This window comes from Aspergillus melleus, assembly GCF_016097325.1.
Source record: "Aspergillus melleus strain CBS 546.65 chromosome Unknown contig6, whole genome shotgun sequence".
Taxonomy (NCBI): Eukaryota; Fungi; Ascomycota; class Eurotiomycetes; order Eurotiales; family Aspergillaceae; genus Aspergillus; species Aspergillus melleus.
Window position 1 is genome coordinate 3,034,023 of NW_025763375.1, and position 16,494 is coordinate 3,050,516.

The following is a 16,494-nucleotide window of genomic DNA, read 5'->3' on the forward strand; positions in this document are numbered from 1 at the left end:
AGCTCACCACGCAGCAGACAAGTTAGTCATGCATGGCCAATTATAGCATCGGCTTCTCGGCGTCGCGTTGGTCAGATGCGAGAGCAATGACAGCCGTAAGCGCCCGAGTGCGGGGTATTCTGTGTGCCCATTTTCAGCAGGGTTGAGGAATAGATGGGGTTTGGATAGTATATAGACTCGTTGGAACCATCTTATACTTCAATATCAGCAATGCAGAGACAGAAGGAGCAGGGCATCACATCGCAATGAGAGATTCGAAAAAGCGCGCCAAGATCCAAACGACAATCCCCGCACCTGTCGAGATGGATGATCCAGCTCCAGAACCGGTGCCAGCAGCACCGTATCCCCAGTGGGACGATATCCCTGAATACCCTCAACCCGAGATAAGGTGACCCACCACTACCCCAAGTATACCTACATCTACTGCCATGGCCAGCTCTAAATTCCACGCTCAAATAGCCCCTACACCACCAAAGCCATCACCATCACGATCGGCGACCGCAACTACGCCGTCCCCGAATACTTCCTCCGCCCGTACCCTGCCTTCGAAGTAAACCAATGGACCCGCATCTTCCACCTCTCCGACATCCACGCCGACGTCGGCCACACGTTCATCCATTACCTCTACACAAACACCTACGAGACGACCAAACCGATCACCCACGTCCAAGAAGACATCGACAGCGCGCCCCGCGCCCGTGAATTCCACCGCAGCATGCACACGTACCACGCGGCGCGTCGATACGGGATAACGGGACTAATCGACCTCGCGAAGACATATATCCGGGTCTTCGATATCGACGTCTCAACGCTGTACATTCTCTCTGTTGCACGGGAGATCTCGACATCCCTCCCAGGAGACGAGGTGTGGTTCTGGGAATACATCCGGGAGAAGTTGGCGATTGCATTCGAAGACGACGAGGCGGGGCTGAGACAGGATATTGCGTCCTACGGGGTCGGTCGGGATCCATTTGATGCTTTTTTAGTGAGCTCTGTCCTGGACATCTATGCGAGTGCATTGCCGGGGAAGGTAGCCCTGAACGGGCACCCCCGGGACACGGCGACAAATAGTGAAGCGGATGTGTCGGAGGCGTATGAATGGGATTCAGACACAGGGGAGGAGCCGGTCATTGGGGAGCCTCATGCAATTGATGGCCCTGTTCCTGGTCCTGAGAGTCCGGGCTATCATGTTGACGGGGAAGCGGTTCCGGAGTTGGAGACACCGCACTCCCCAGACCCCGTGGCCATGTCGCCTTCTTCTCCCTCTCCACCACCTGCGTCGCCTCCAGCTGCCGCGGACGGGGACTACGACCCGTGGGCTAATTGGCCTGTTCAAAGCCGATACAACGGCGCGTATAACGGACCAGCAACGGGCGTTCCGGCGCGGTTGACAACCCTCGTGGAACAGGAAGAGCAGTCAGAGGCAGCAGCAGCAGGACCAAAGGTAGAGGTAGAGGTAGATGCAGAGGCGGTTTGCGTTCCCGTGGATGATACGAATACCAACAAACCGACTGATGAATGGGACTTGGGATTCAGTGTGCCGAAGAAAAAGAAGAAAAGGGGCAGGTATTATGATATCGCGCCGGCGGCGGAGTATCCGGAACCAGTGATTGAGGAGTCGCCGCTTGAGTTAGAACCAGAGCCGGAGCCAGAACCTGGTATACCGCTTCCTGAACCGGCTGTTCCGGAGAGAGCTGTACCCCCTGCAGAGTCCCCTGTGGGCAATGGCAATGGTAATGCACTGAATGGGTTGGCAGATCAGGGCTTCCGGTTTTATTCGTCGGCGCAGCCCGTCGCTACGGCTGAATAGTATCCGTGACTCTATGGGTTTGATGGTACACTTAGCGGGCTTCTTTGAGTTGGCAAGCGATGGGCGAATATTGAAAGGGAGCATAAAAGTAACTGCTGGAATTCGTTAGAAAATTTAGACTCTCGCTCCATTCCCCGAGATTGTTTTCCATAAGGTCAGATAGACTTCCAGAACGCTGGCGACACAGGTATTCAAGCACGCCATCTCAAGTGGTTATCTGCAGAATGGCGGTCTTCAGCCAGGAATGTATGCTGAAGTGCTTTTGCCTAAAGAAGCCAGTGAAGAATGAGTGCAACAGGCGCCAAGACCCCCAATCAGGAAATCATCGTCGAAAGATTCACAGCGAGAGGAAGTTCAGTAATGACTCTGTGACTCGAGAAAGATTCAGATGGTCATGGAAGGAAAGAACTCTCGGCTACAACGATATCCAACCCCGGATCGACGCGAGATTAGATCAGTTTGGTGAGTTGTGGGCCGAAGCCGACAGATGAGGTAATGCATGACAGTATGGAATGTAGGGCTTCACAGCGCGAAAGTCTGATCCTGTCTGCGCGAAATTCCTCCTGGAATGTTCAATTGATAACAATGAATTAAACATTTAACGCAGTTGTTCCCCACCTACAGATAGTCGCCATTTTATCCCATCTCAACTTCGCTATTGAGGCATTTAAATCTAAGTTGATCCACCATGAAAGCCATCATTGTGACCGGCGCAACTGGGAAGCAAGGGAGCGCTTTAATCCGTAACCTCGTATCCAAGGACTCACCGTACGAGATCCTCGCCATTACTCGAGATTCAAACTCCGAATCCGCCCAGCGTCTAGCCAAACTATCCCCGAAAATCCGACTAGTCGAAGCAAACCTCGACAGTCCCGCTGATGTCTTTGAGAATGCACGCACCGCCAGCGATAACCCCCTCTGGGGCCTTTTCAGCGTCCAGGTATGAACCAAACATTAGCATCCAGTTTCTTCCATTGCGTGGCCGATGCCAAATGGAATACTTACCAACTATAAGGTCGCCATCGGAAACACCACCTCCGAAGAAACTCAAGGCAAAGCCCTCATCGACGAAGCAATCCGCCAAAACATCAAATTCCTAGTCTACAGCTCCGTCGACCGCGGCGGAGACGCGACCTCCTACGACAACGCCACCAACATTCCCCACTTCATCAAAAAACACAACATCGAGCACCACCTCGTCTCAAAAACCAAAGACACAGATACAGAGTGGTTCATCCTCCGACCCACCGCCTTCTTCGAAAACCTCGTCCCAGGATTTATGGGCAAGGTATTCGCCACGTCCTGGGACATGACGTTGAAGAATAAACCGCTTCAGTTAGTCGCGACGAGCGATATCGGTTATCTAGCCTCTGAGGCCTTCATGAACACTGAGAAATACAAAGGCACGGCGGTGTCGTTAGCCGGGGATGAGTTGACGTATGAGCAGATGGCGAAGGCTTTTAAGGGGAAGACAGGGCAGAAGGTTCCGACTACATTTCGGCCAGTTTGTTCGGTGTTGATGGCTAGTATGAAGGATTTTGGGCTCATGTTTCGATGGTTTAGAGACGAGGGGTATAAAGCTGATATTGCGGATTTGAGGGCGAAGCATCCGGAGTTGAAGGATTTTGGGACGTGGTTGGAGAAGGAAAGTCAGTTTATGAAGCATTGATTGACTGATTTGCCTATGATTGGTGTTGCAGATGACATATCAACTTAGAACCGATGACTAGTAGTAATGTGAACTTAACATAGTACATTTTTCTTCTTGAGACAGGAAGGAATAAGAGCAAACTTTCTAAAATAAAAACACGAATAAGAGAGAATGATCGCCTAATCCAGATTACAGCTTCCCCATAGCACCCAGCTGTGATACCAACCCAGCTGCTCCAAAAGACCCCATGGCCATCGCCTGAGAGACCGTCTTCATCATCGTACCACAATCACCCATTGCAAAGACGCCAGGGACGCTGGCCTCATTGAAAGGCGCATTCACCTTGATAAAGCCTGCCGGATCCACCTCCAGACCTAGCTGCTCGTGGAAGGGACCGTTGACCTTGACCGAAGGCATGGTAGCCTATCATCATACCTGTCAGCATCTATACAAGGTAGGCAGGAATTGTTAACTGGATGGCAAACTTACCAAGAACCCTTCCTCTCTGCTCTCGCCGTCTTCCAGCTGGAGTATAACTTTATTCTCCCCTTTCCGTTCAACGGATATAATTTTGCGCGACTCAATCGTCAAAGGCTTTCCCTCGAACTCGTCTTTCAGTTGCGTAGTGAGCTCCTTGTCTCCATGCGAGTAGATTGTAAGTTGCTCGGCCAGTGGAGCAGCCATACGTGCAACGTGCAAGAGCATGAAGGGCTGGGTGAGCGCGCCGATCGCTAGAATCCCCGCAGACGAGGCACCGCGCTCTTCGAAACCGTGGCAGAATAGACAGTGGAATCTGCGTAGATGTTACTTTTCGCTTTTTTCTCTTATTATTAGTAAAGAAGACTTACATCAACTTCCCCCATAGATCACCAAACCCCTTAATATCAGGAAACATATCCGTAACTCCAGTTGCAAGGGCAAGTTTCTTGCCGTGATACTTGTTTTCCTCTTTGTCTGTTAATTCAAACAGGCCGTCTGCTCTTTTTGAAGCCGATACGATGGTAGCATCCCTAAAATCAACAGTCTTATATCTTGACAGTATGTTTTCTCTTGCGGCGGCGCGAAACTCTGCTGGGGATTTATGGTCCCAAGACAAGACGTTATGCATTCGGTCTGCCGGGGCATTGCGGTATCGCTTTGAGTCGAAAACCAGTGCCGAGTATGTTTGGCGCGCGAGACCAAGGACCGTTGAGAGGCCTGCTGGGCCGGCGCCAATGATGAGGACATCGTAGATTGCTGGGGCTGCCATTCTTCCTTTGCTTCTTCTCAACTATAGAACAAAAGAGATGTTTGATTTAATGAAAAGTCATTTCCCCCTGATCTGTTGGGCCTGTTTATATTGAGAGCCTGCTACATACTTCGCGAATGTGCTCGTGTTCTTCTTGGCTAGGCTGAAAGTCTCCGGAAATGTCTCCGTTGGGATCTGTGGATTGACTTCAGCTCTCCCCTGAAGTCTGATACTTAATCGTTCCTATAATTTGTCGTTATCCTTCTCGACACCTCGGGATGATCAGGTTGACTCATAAACTGCCCAACAAATTTGTTTTATTGGTTCCAATACGTGCGCAATCTCTCCGATATGTCTCCATGTGGACATAGTCAGGGGTTCCGGACGTCATGATCGTTGGATCTGTAGATCGGAGACTTCGCGGAGACTTTGGTGGATCCCGCGGCCCATCATCTTCAGGTCTTGGCATCGTAGGGGATTTTGTCTTTTTTTTCTACCACGTTGATTAAAGAGTCCATATTTTCTAGATTACCCAAGGTCTCGTTTCCTAGTCAAGCTTTGCCCTCGCATCGTTAATATCTTGTTTTCCCATTTACCACCTTCGGTGCATATTGTTTGTTATCAACAACGGATCTCGAGAACAAGTCCAGATTGAGATCACGAGATAAAATCGGAATGGGCCCTTCATGAAACAGGTCTACGTCAGCTATGAGCTCCTTCTTCAATAACATTAACCGAATCAAGACCAGTGCTCGGAGTCCGAGTGATATCCGGGTTCCGTCGTCTTTATACCGAATCTAATTTGTACCACTATCTTCTTACGTTCCATCACATCGCTCTTTTACGGCGTTTGACTGCTCTTTCATGCAAGAGCCCTACCTTATGTGGTCCAGATCAAACGGTGTTAGCTCTTTTAATTGAACGCCGAAGGTACCTAGGAGTTGAATGTGGAGCGGTAGTTACACGGATTGCGTTGACCCTCGCATGGATTACCTATGCGTCTTAAAGACCAAGGCTAGATACCATCCAGCAGGTATCTACACATATTACATCTTTGTTGTTCCATGTAACACGTCATTCGCATCTTCCGGGTGATGATCTGTAGGGACTTGCCGATTGGACCGGGCAAATATTACTAGTGATACTCTGGTCGAATACGTTTCCGGCTGATATGGTAGTTGCACATCACAGGAATTAGACAGACGACACCCATCATTCTGATTTCTGTAGGTGTGTTTTAAATAAAACGTGCGTTGTTTCCATGAAGGCACATAGCTCCATTTCAGACGTCCTGGTGGGTGTAATACGGATATGACATTTTCATGATGTCTATCAGTGGTTTCCGGGCGTAACAGTAAAAGAGATGGGGCAGCTGAGTGCGAACAGAATCGGCACATATTCGGGTTTCTTTCAGCCGAACGCTCGTTCTAAAAGCCTTTCCAGTAATTTTATATCACCGTGGCTAGTCTTTCTTGGTGTATGCATTACACTGTAGACATGCCAGCCGATCCCGTAGATGTGGGATGAAGTTTTAATCCTTGCTACTGAGAAGCTAGGTACCTTTATGGCGGGCCGAAACTTTCACCGCAAACCGGGGTACTCTTACCTATCTCAGACAGCTTTAAAACTTATTCGTTTTCGAGAAACGGATTGATCAAGGCCCCTGCTAAATGGGTTAATATGCCAATTGGGTCTAGCTAGCACCTAGCTTCCTATGCAGTTGCTGACAAGCGTTTATTTTGTTCCGGCCAAAGGACGAGACACAAAGAGATGATTCGCAGAGGTCTCTCTATGACACAGTACGCAGCTTTAGCAGCAGAAGCACCTATTTAAGTTCTATCAAAGGGAGGCTGGGGTCTCTATAAAGAGCGACAAAACCCCCTTCGTCCTTGACCTCAGCACAACCCAACAAACTTATCCTCCAAAGGTTGGTTAACCAGTCTCAGCGGGTCCCTAAAATAATCCAGCTGTTATCTTACTTATGCAGTATTGTCTACAGCAATATAGCTCGAAATCAACCCAAAGACTACCTTACCAGCAGCCTCTCATCATGAAGATCACTCAGCCAGATGGTAGTGGCACGGTCGACGTCAGCCAGAAATGGGAGATCCGTTGGGAAGATGTTGTCGAGTATGTACTACAATATCGTCTTTTTTTCCTCTAGATTGATCGCTCAAAAAGCTGATGGCCTTCAGATCTGAACCTAAGTATGCCGATTTCTGGATCACCCATTCCCACAGCCCTCCTTATCGCGCTCCCGTGCAACTTACCGACGCGATAAACATCCACGAAAATGATCATGTGCAGATTGATGGAAGGACCATCGAGAATATGCCCACCGGGTATGATTATTCCCTTCAACTACCATCTCTACCACATAACAAAATCTGACTTCTTTTTCGTCTTCGTTCAGTGGTAGCTACCGCATCTGGGCTATGGTACCTGGCCAGAGCCCTATTGTTGATCCTGAACCCATTGCCGAGTCTTCGGATATCGACATCAAGAATGAATCAAATCAGTAGTTCTCCGCTCAAGGGTAAGAGCGCATGAAACTCCTAGGGTTGCACCTGCAGTGTTCAAGCTTAGTTAATGCTTTCTTGGGCGTTCGTCAAATTATATGTATCGCCTCGGTGTAGGTTTTCTCCTATCGTAGGTTTCCCTATACTGTGATGCAAATGCAGAGGCAGGTCCATGATTATTTTTAGTCCTATCATTTCCCAAATGAGATGTTTCCTTTCTAATTGCAAGCTCCTATTTTCTTGACATGGTCATCAAAGACCTTGCAAGTTAGGGCTATACTGTGCAGACACATCTGCTTGAAGTAGGCGGTGGGTGTTGATACGGCAGACATAACCCACCAGTACATACAATAAGTACTGCCGGCAGTAAATCCCCCCGATCGGGCCATCCGTGATCACGCCATCAAGAGTAACCCAATAAGAGTAACCCATCTCAGGCGGCCAGAAACTGCCCGTCTGCAAGAGCCACACCGCCCGAGTGCCTTCGAATTTCGGCCAGAAATCGGCGCCTGAAGGCGGACAAATTTCCCCTCCGAAGACTGAATTGACTCACTGATTCTCCCGCCCACTTTCACTCCATTCCTCCCCGCCGTCTGCTGTCCCCCGCAATTTTCTCAGTAACACAACACAATTCACAAAATGAAGAGAGAAGACGTTGTTTACTTTGGTGCTGGGCCCGCTGCCCTACCCACGGATGTGCTCGCCAAGGCCGCCGATGCCCTGCAGAACTATGACGACACCGGATTGTGAGTCTAATGCGCTAGCTAGCGCGGGAGAAGAATCTCGGATGTCGCGTGCAATTGAACTGACGGTTTTGATTTGCTTAGGGGTGTCGCGGAGCATAGCCATCGCAGCGGGATTGCGAACGATATCTTGAACACTATGAAGGCAGATTTGGTGTCGTTCCTGAATGTTCCTGAGACTCACGATGTCTTGATCATGCAAGGTACTTTTTCTCTCGTGCTGTTACGCTGATAACATGACTGACTGTGCGAAGGTGGTGGATCGGGACAGTTCGACGCGACGTTGTACAACTCGGTTGCGATCTGGGTCGAGAACCAGCGCCAGAAGATCCTGCAGAACGGGGAGATCAGCGAGGAGGAGCTTGTCAAGCAGCTACAACAGAAAGTGCAGTCGGAACTGCGCCTGGATTACCTGGTGACCGGATCGTGGTCGGCGAAGGCCAGTCAAGAGGCCGGGCGCCTGCTGGGCACAAACAATGTGAATGTTGCGACCGACGCACGGAAGATCAACGACGGCAAGTTCGGCAAGATCCCCGAGGAGTCGACGTGGACGCTGAGCGAAAAGCCTGCGTTGGTGTACCTGTGCGAGAACGAGACGGTGGATGGTGTCGAGTTTCCCCGGTTCCCTAAGGCGTTGGAGTCGAAGGCCGCGGATGACCAGACGGTCGTGGTGGGTGACTTTTCCTCGACGATTCTCTCGCGTCGCATTCCCTTTGAGCACTTCTCGATTGTGTTCTTTGGCGCCCAGAAGAACCTGGGTCTGCCGGGTATCACACCCGTCATTATCAAGAAGAGCCTGCTGTCGATTCTGGGCCAGGTTAAGCCCGATATTGTTCGTCGGGTGGGACTTCCTGTTGCGCCTACGATCCTGGACTACGCGGTCACTGCCAAGAACAACAGCCTGTACAACACACTCAGCATTTTTGAGTAAGTCTCCTCGTCGTATGTCTTTAGCTTATCCTAACGATCGGCAGTGTCTACGTGGCCGGCCAGGTCCTGAAGAAGCTTCTCGCCACCTTTCCCGACAAGGTTCAAGGCCAAGAGGCTGTGGCTGGAAAGAAGGCCAACCTGATTTACGATGCCCTTGATGCGTACCCCGACGTGTACAGGGTCGTCCCCGACAAGAGCGTTCGTTCGAGAATGAACGTCTGCTTCCGGGTCACCAAGGTATGCTCCACCATCATGTCCCTTTCACGCGACAAAGAAAAAGGCTAACAGGATCAGGGTGTCAACGTGGACGAAGCCGAGAAGGCTTTCCTGAAGGGTGCCACGGACCGTGGATTGCTCGGTCTTAAGGGCCACAGAAGCGTTGGAGGTATGCAGCCCCCCACAATGATAATCTGTGACATGCTAATTAGGGACAGGTATCCGTGCTTCGAATTACAACGCCATCCCCGAAGCTGGCGTTCAACAATTGGTGGCATTCTTGAAGGAGTTCGCGACAACTGCATAAACGGCGTCAGCAATTGTTTGGTTTAACATTTTTGGTACGGGAATGGCTTCAACACTGGGATATACCAAGTAAAATAGAGATTTGAATGAATGACGTATTTATTTTCATGCATAGAGATCTTTCAACGAGACATAGAAAAGGCTGTCCTGCAGATTTTGCACATCCCCATTTGTTATAGCAACCATGCTTTGTTTCTGACTATCGATTTAATTCAACCCCTTCAAATCTTAGGAAACAGCAACTCGTCAACGATGTCCGAGAGTACACCGAGAAAACGTCACCTGTCCATAACATCGCCGACCTCCTGCAAACTGCTATCTCCCACATACTTGCATGGCTTCCTGCGATTAATACATCTTTCACCTTGGCGGCCAAGCCCCAGCGATGAACATGTACCATGCAGTGCCGGCGAAAGAGCAACATGTAAAACGCATTATGGCCCACAAACGACATTCACGGCCGCGGCTGTCATTGTTATCTGTCTGTGTATGTATGAGCGGCCGAGATTCATTGAAAGTCCTTTGTGTCAACAATGCGGTGTTTCGGTTAGAAAGGAAAACCTTGGCGCAACCAAGCTCTAAGGAGGATGAAGGCGACATAGTTTATTGTTAGTGATTAGAATGTTCATTCATCGGGTACATGCTTCTTTGATTTCGTCTTAGTTGTTGGTGGATGTATTACAACCTATTCTCACATTGATGAAACCATTGTGCCAAAGACATAAACGCAGGTTTCAGATTGCTTTGTCTGTATAGCATTATCGATTCTTTCTAGCTCCATATCTTGTGGCCTTGGTATGATAACAGGCTTATTGTGCATTATGTCGTTCTTGTTCTGAAAGGTTAGAGGATCTAGATACGCTTTTGTTTTATTTGTTCTCTGAGAAGCATAAGAGATTTGATAAGATAATAAACAAGGAAGGGAAAAACTGTCACAGTGACTCAGAAGCATTCGGAATTGACGGTTCAATCTCACGCAAACAAACAGATTAGAGAGAGATATAGCCACAAGCGTGTATAATAGACTATGATGGATACCAATCGGCAAATAAAACCCTTGTGCAAAGTAGAAGTGTGTAGCAGGATAAAGAAGTTCGATTTAGGTATTGATTGATACAATTCCGTATTTAGCCACATGTCCTCCAGCTACATACACTATGAAAATATTTTAGGACTGCTAGTGTTGCAGATAGGAACGCCTCTAGAATCTCTCATGGCTCATGTACGGCATCGCTTAGAGTCCAGGTATTTGTGAATAGAGATGGCAAACTAGATTTCCAAACTTCTCCTATCAATTATAACGAAAGGACTTCGTTTGCGCCGTTTGAAGTAGGCGAAAGCCATGCATTGTGCTCTACGGATATCTTTCACGCCTTTAAGTAACAAACAATTATTTCATTCAAAGAGATAAATGCGTACAGTAGGCAGATAGCTAGCTTTGCAGCAAGTTGATATACATAACAAAGAAGATTCGTCTTTATTAAATGGAGACCCATTTCCCCAAGACCAGGATAGCAACATCTTTCCAATTTGAATACCCAACATTAATCTATTCGTGCTGATCTCCACAAACAAGAAATCCTGAAGATGCCTCGTCGACTAACACCCCGATCCGCTAAACAACGGGAACGACAGTTCTGGAATTGGACCCGACTCGGATGGACAGCACGTCAGAGAGAGGAATTTTTCGAGTTGTTGATAGAAAGGCTATATGCTTCGGGTATCCTCGTACTGGACTTGCGAAAACTCCAAAATCGACTCAGCGTGGAATTGTTTCTCCGAAGACAACTCGACAGTATAGGAACAGAGCTCGATGGAGAGCCAGACGGCTGGGATGACCTATATGAGGCCAAAGGCAAGGAATTACTGAGACGTGTTCGAGTAGCACTCGTCGCTCGAAAAAGGGAATACTTGGCCCAGATGAAAGCACAGGGGAATCCGGTGAGGCCTGACAGGCCAGAAGAGGTTATACATAGAGAGTTCAACCAGGCTTATGAGACGGATAGCGACGGCACTAGCTCACCGGGGAGCAATTTGAGTCATAGAAAAGGTGACCCTCATGACCGTCGGAATGGAAGGTGGATTTACCTGCAAAATGACTTTCCTACCGATAGCGAGTTGGAAAGGCAACCTCAGTCTTATCTCGGGGCCTCGCTCCAGAATGCCCAGGTTGCCGATACGCAAGAATCTAATTCCCAAGGAGAAGAAGACAATCAAGAAGTGGCTTCTTCATCTAGCCGCGGGGTTTGGAGCGATAACCAAGGAGGGATTGACACTCCGGTAGAACGAGATTCCCCACCACTGTTTTCCCCTGAGCCTGCCCAGCATTACACTGAACACGACGAGATCCCGGAAACACAAGGGTCTGGGCCTCCGGCAGAGGAAGTTGACTCCTCCGAGTCTCCTTCATCTGTTTCTCATCATAACGACATCCCCGATACCCAAGTGTCAAGCTCTCCTGCAGATCAATATAATGTAGAAGATGACTCCACCGAGTCTCCTTCTTCTGTTTCTGGCCCCGACGAGATTCCGGATAGCCAAGGGCCAGGCTTTCCCGCAGAAGAAGATCAGGCAGAAGAGCACCCACCCGAGTCTCCTTCGTCTGTTTCTGACCACGACGAAATTCCGGATAGCCAAGAGCCAGGTCCGCTGGAAGAAGAAGATAGTTTGCAACTGGTTGCCGCGCCGGAGTTTGGGCCGGGTGAGTCTTCCAATACACAACAACAACCTCAATCTGGTAGTTCCGAAGCTAATCAATTGCCTGAGAACTATAGCAGATTAGGGTGGCTTCCAGTGGAACTGCTTGACATGATTGGACAACATCTCGGATTTGGCGACTTGCATATATTCAGCACGACCTCCAGGAGAATACGGGCAGTGCTTACACGTGAGAGAAGGACACGTCTCGGGCAGGACGCGCTGGCACCAAGAGAAGATTATCTTCGCTACCTTACCATGGTCCATGACTTCGGGACTGCGCGTTTCCATCTAGTTTATGATTCTGAAGCACCTTACGTTGAACAGCCCATGTTGTGGGCCGTTGAGAACGGATGGAGCGGAGTTTTGCGGGCCTTCTTGTCCAGAGGCTTTAGCCCTGACAGTTGCTCGCTTTTCGGTAATAATATGCTTCATGTCGCTGTTACGCGCAATCAGGTAGATTGCGTGAGAGCCTTGCTAGATCATAACGCAACCTTGAATGAATTGGACCCGGGCACACGCATGTCTCCAGTACTTGCGGGCCTACTCGCCCGGTCTGACGCCACGTTTGAAATCATAAGCCGGTATCGGTCTAGTCCACCGGTGATGGCGTACGGGGAGGCCGCAATACTGGAGGAACATGTGAATAATGACCCAATTTTACGGCAATGGTTCTTTGTGTCGGGGATTTATTTGGAGGATATTATGAGGTATGAATCGACACATATGTTTATTGAGATGTGGCCGACGTATCTTCTTCCCGAGAATGCGGTTGTCCGCAACAGGCCGCTTCTCCCCGGCCAATCTAATAACCAGGCTGGGTAGATAGTTTATGCTGATTTTATGACTATGCTAATGTCTTTTCGTAATCAAATCACGTACTGTATGAAACGTTAGAGTATCTGGTATAGTGCAATAGAAGATAGATGCCACTCCCCAACCTATCAACCAGCTGATTTCTACAATTCATATGTATAATAGATAGTTGTGTCTAAAAGAGATACTCGATGGTATGCGGCTTGCTGGACTTTGTCTATCCTGCTCTACCGAGCTCTGGCAAATGAAGCAACGCGCCCTCGTTCCTCCAACAAGCGACGGAACAGATTGCCAAAACCACCCGCAGGGTAAAGATACCCAAACAGACCAACCACCATTTTGTGTCTGACACTGACGCGTTTCCAATTTTTCGAGACTATATACCGGAAGGGATCAACTTACACGACTCGCCCGGTCGTGACATGTGACTCGATAGCCCTAACTGTCAGCACCAGTTCAGTTCCCCAGTGTTATATACAGGCAACCATAGCCAGACAACCAACTTCCGACTTTGCCTCCGGCTGACTCTCTATTTATGACGCATATGCGATCTCATTTACCAACTCGAAACGAGAAGTGCGAACACATGGAATCCTCCTGGATCCTCACTAGTACAACCTCCGGCATTGAAATTCCAGATCCTATAAGCCTGCGACAATCTATGTACCACCAATAACATCTAAGACAATTATCATTTGCCTTCCTAGTTAGGCATTCGGGGAGGTTATCGAAATAGTCGGTTTTGGCAAGTTGTATAGTCTGTGATTCCAACTTTCCGCGATCCCGCTATCAGGTTCGCATCTTCCGTTTCCGATGATTTCAAATACCACCTGCCTGATCCTGAGACAGTATTGGATCTCACCCTTAAGCCCAAGATCCAGAACCGAAAGATATAGCATGTAACCACCTCATACCCTATCCCAACAGCTGAACATGTCTGTTCACGTGACCGACAGAACAAGAAGTAATGACGTCATTACTCTACGCCGTCAGCCGTGATTACCTAGAACACAGACAGTAATACGATACTCTATATTGCATTTGTCCAAGCAAAGACCTATACAGGGTGCTCTGAGCGATTGAATGTATGCAGTAGTTGGACTGTATGATACATACATATAGTCGGTCAGTCCGATTTACCATCTCAAAGAAGCAGGAACTATGTACTTTGGACACCCAATATTCATGCTGGGGGTGGACGAAGACAAAATGAGAAAGGGCCTCGTCCCATAAATACATAGACCCCCTCTCTACCCTCCTAACTCCACTCCTTGAGTCGAGCTCTCACTCACTCACCCTCAGAGCCCGATCTCCTCCGTCGCAACCCGACCAAACGAAGCATCTCCGTCCAGAACCCAACAGGCGGCGTAGTGATCGAATTCTCGTACGCATCAATGGCCGGTCTCTCCCAGACGAGATCGACCTCGTGGGGCTTCACGTACTTCGTTCTCTTGAACACCTTCCAGAAGATAAACAGGCACGGGGCGACGATTTGCATGGTATAATTAGAGAAGAAGTTCGCGACGCTCCAGGGGGTAAAGGACGTGTATCCATAGAACAGAAGCATCAAGATGTGCATGCAGATTCCAATGTAGGCGCCGTAGGGCTGGAAGTAGCCGTAATACGGCCTGGTCTTGCGATCGACGCCCTGAACCTTGCAGGCGTAGTAGTAGTTGAGGAAGGTGATGGACATGACGAGGAAGTTGATCATGCCGCCGCCGGTGACCAGGTTGACAAACCAGGTGATGGCGGTGGCAGAGCTGCTGCCGACTTGAAGGAAAGAGAGGAAGGGGAAGATCATGACGACGCAGAAGCAGTAGATCGGAACGCCTTGTTTGTTGCAGTAGCGGAGGAAGTGAGGGGCGCGGCCCTCGAGCGCGAGGCTGTAGAGCGAGCGCGTGGCGCAGTAGGTGTAGGTATTTCCGGCGGAGAAGATTGAGGTAAAAATCAGTGCGTTGACGATATCGGGAAGCACGGTGATGCCGAGATTCTGCATGGCCATGACATAGGGAGAGCCGGCGGCGCTGTTGCTGTCGCCGCCGGTGCCGAAGTAGAGTTCCACGAGGGCCGGGTCGTTGTATGCGACGACGATGCTGACGGCCAGCGAGCCGATGATGAAGAAGATACAGAATCGGTAGTATACGGTCTGGAAGGCGGCTTTGATGTACACGCTGGGTCGTTTGGCCTCGGCGGAGACCATCGAGATGTACTCGGGACCGACGACGGTGAACCCAGCGCTGAAGAGCGCAGCTAGAAAGCCTTGAAACCGCCCTAGGTCACCTTCGTTTTGAAATGTGGCGAATGCGCCCGGATTCTTCCAATGACGGAAACCGTAGGCGTCGTGTTGGGGATTCCCTCCGACCATGGTCACGAAGGTGAATGCGAAGAGGATAAAGATAAGAATCAGTTTGCCTCCGGAGAGCCAGAATTCGGCCTCTCCGTAGAATCGGACGGCAACGATGTTAAGTGCGCTAAGAATGCCAGGGTCAGTTTATTATTCTCAGAATAGCTTCCAGCCCATCCTAACAGCGGTCAAGGAAGGGGAGGAAGAGGGGAGAGAGAGAGAATAATTCTCAGAGAGCCCAGCGCTTTGACAGCAAGCTTGGCAAAGGGGCGCAAAGTCCCCCAGGAAGTCGTTCTTACGCATAACAAGCAATCACCGCCGCACAGACGCCAGCCGTCGGACCGGGGTTCGCGACCTCAGAGTTCCAAAAAGACATGACCAAACTGAGAGCGGTGATCTCGAATGGGATGAGCAAGGCCTCGTAGAAAAAGAAATTCCAACCGGCCATGAAGCCCAGGGCATCGTCTACCCAGTGACCGGCGAGGCGGATAAATCCGCCCGAGACGGGCATATACGTATTCATTTCGGCGATGGAGTTATTCACGAGGGCAAGTACGCCGGAGTACAGGGTATAGGCGATCACCAAGCTGGCGGGGCCACCTTTGGCGAGGCCACCACCGATACTGATGAAAAGGGCTGTTCCGATCGAGCCACCGGCGGCGATAAGCTGAATCTGACGGTTATTGAGTCGGCGCTGTAGGCTTCCCATACTCTCGCCGACCTCGACGCTGACGCCATCGGTAGAGGTGGAGGGGTGGGATTTAGGGTCGCTCTCCTCTTTGGGTGCCATCTTGGCCAGAGGGAATGGGGTTTTCGAGGCGACAAAGCGGGCAATTGACGGTCACAGCTATTGGGGGGTGAATCGCATTGGATTAGTTGGAAGAGCGACGCGTGGGGAATTATGGCGCAAAGGACAGAGAACTCGGACGAGGGGGAAGATTCGGACTGCTTGTGGAATAGAAGAATGGGCAAGAATAGCTATGAAGAGAAACAAAGAAATAGGAAGAAATACGCGTGGAATTCAAGCGCTTCTCTCTTATCTTGTTTTTTTCACGTTCAGAGGGATTCTTTATCCCAAGATGGTGAAGATCCAAACCAAAAGTGGGAGATACCGCAATATTTATCCATGCATTTTTATGTACGCGACGCTAGACAAGGACCGATTGAAATTTTCCGCCTCCTGCAGCTAAAAGATGAGTGCAGTTCACGGCGTCGTATTCTGAGGTAGGATAGG

At 49.6% G+C, this 16,494-nt stretch overlaps 8 protein-coding genes across 8 annotated transcripts; 6 read left to right on the plus strand and 2 right to left on the minus strand.

The window, feature by feature from the left end:
* Window positions 1-245: 245 nt before the first annotated feature.
* Window positions 246-1,810, plus strand: LDX57_010799 (uncharacterized protein; the record flags this gene model as incomplete). The annotated part of the gene is made up of 2 exons (XM_046092545.1): window positions 246-388; window positions 460-1,810. 2 exons carry the CDS (start codon window positions 246-248, stop codon window positions 1,808-1,810), a joined length of 1,494 nt encoding a protein of 497 aa, XP_045948523.1.
* Window positions 1,811-2,498: 688 nt separating this feature from the next.
* LDX57_010800 (uncharacterized protein) lies at window positions 2,499-2,756 on the plus strand (the record flags this gene model as incomplete). The annotated part of the gene is made up of 1 exon (XM_046092546.1): window positions 2,499-2,756. One exon carries the CDS (start codon window positions 2,499-2,501, stop codon window positions 2,754-2,756), a length of 258 nt encoding a protein of 85 aa, XP_045948524.1.
* A 39-nt stretch (window positions 2,757-2,795) lies between these two features.
* LDX57_010801 (uncharacterized protein) lies at window positions 2,796-3,479 on the plus strand (the record flags this gene model as incomplete). The annotated part of the gene is made up of 1 exon (XM_046092547.1): window positions 2,796-3,479. The coding sequence occupies one exon, from the start codon at window positions 2,796-2,798 to the stop codon at window positions 3,477-3,479; it is 684 nt and encodes a 227-aa protein (XP_045948525.1).
* A 171-nt stretch (window positions 3,480-3,650) lies between these two features.
* gliT (thioredoxin reductase gliT) lies at window positions 3,651-4,756 on the minus strand (the record flags this gene model as incomplete). Its single annotated transcript, XM_046092548.1, has 3 exons — window positions 4,310-4,756; window positions 3,951-4,254; window positions 3,651-3,884 (listed from the first exon to the last, which is right to left on the minus strand). Exons 1-3 carry the CDS (start codon window positions 4,708-4,710, stop codon window positions 3,651-3,653), a joined length of 939 nt encoding a protein of 312 aa, XP_045948526.1. The 5' UTR covers window positions 4,711-4,756.
* Window positions 4,757-6,739: 1,983 nt separating this feature from the next.
* LDX57_010803 (uncharacterized protein) lies at window positions 6,740-7,211 on the plus strand (the record flags this gene model as incomplete). Its single annotated transcript, XM_046092549.1, has 3 exons — window positions 6,740-6,819; window positions 6,885-7,031; window positions 7,103-7,211. The coding sequence occupies 3 exons, from the start codon at window positions 6,740-6,742 to the stop codon at window positions 7,209-7,211; spliced, it is 336 nt and encodes a 111-aa protein (XP_045948527.1).
* A 636-nt stretch (window positions 7,212-7,847) lies between these two features.
* On the plus strand, window positions 7,848-9,404 carry SER1 (O-phospho-L-serine:2-oxoglutarate transaminase; the record flags this gene model as incomplete). Its single annotated transcript, XM_046092550.1, has 6 exons — window positions 7,848-7,954; window positions 8,036-8,154; window positions 8,206-8,878; window positions 8,926-9,118; window positions 9,176-9,266; window positions 9,316-9,404. The coding sequence occupies 6 exons, from the start codon at window positions 7,848-7,850 to the stop codon at window positions 9,402-9,404; spliced, it is 1,272 nt and encodes a 423-aa protein (XP_045948528.1).
* A 1,586-nt stretch (window positions 9,405-10,990) lies between these two features.
* LDX57_010805 (uncharacterized protein) lies at window positions 10,991-12,185 on the plus strand (the record flags this gene model as incomplete). Its single annotated transcript, XM_046092551.1, has 2 exons — window positions 10,991-12,104; window positions 12,178-12,185. 2 exons carry the CDS (start codon window positions 10,991-10,993, stop codon window positions 12,183-12,185), a joined length of 1,122 nt encoding a protein of 373 aa, XP_045948529.1.
* Window positions 12,186-14,204: 2,019 nt separating this feature from the next.
* Window positions 14,205-16,050, minus strand: LDX57_010806 (uncharacterized protein; the record flags this gene model as incomplete). Its single annotated transcript, XM_046092552.1, has 2 exons — window positions 14,205-15,387; window positions 15,560-16,050. 2 exons carry the CDS (start codon window positions 16,048-16,050, stop codon window positions 14,205-14,207), a joined length of 1,674 nt encoding a protein of 557 aa, XP_045948530.1.
* Window positions 16,051-16,494: the final 444 nt, after the last annotated feature.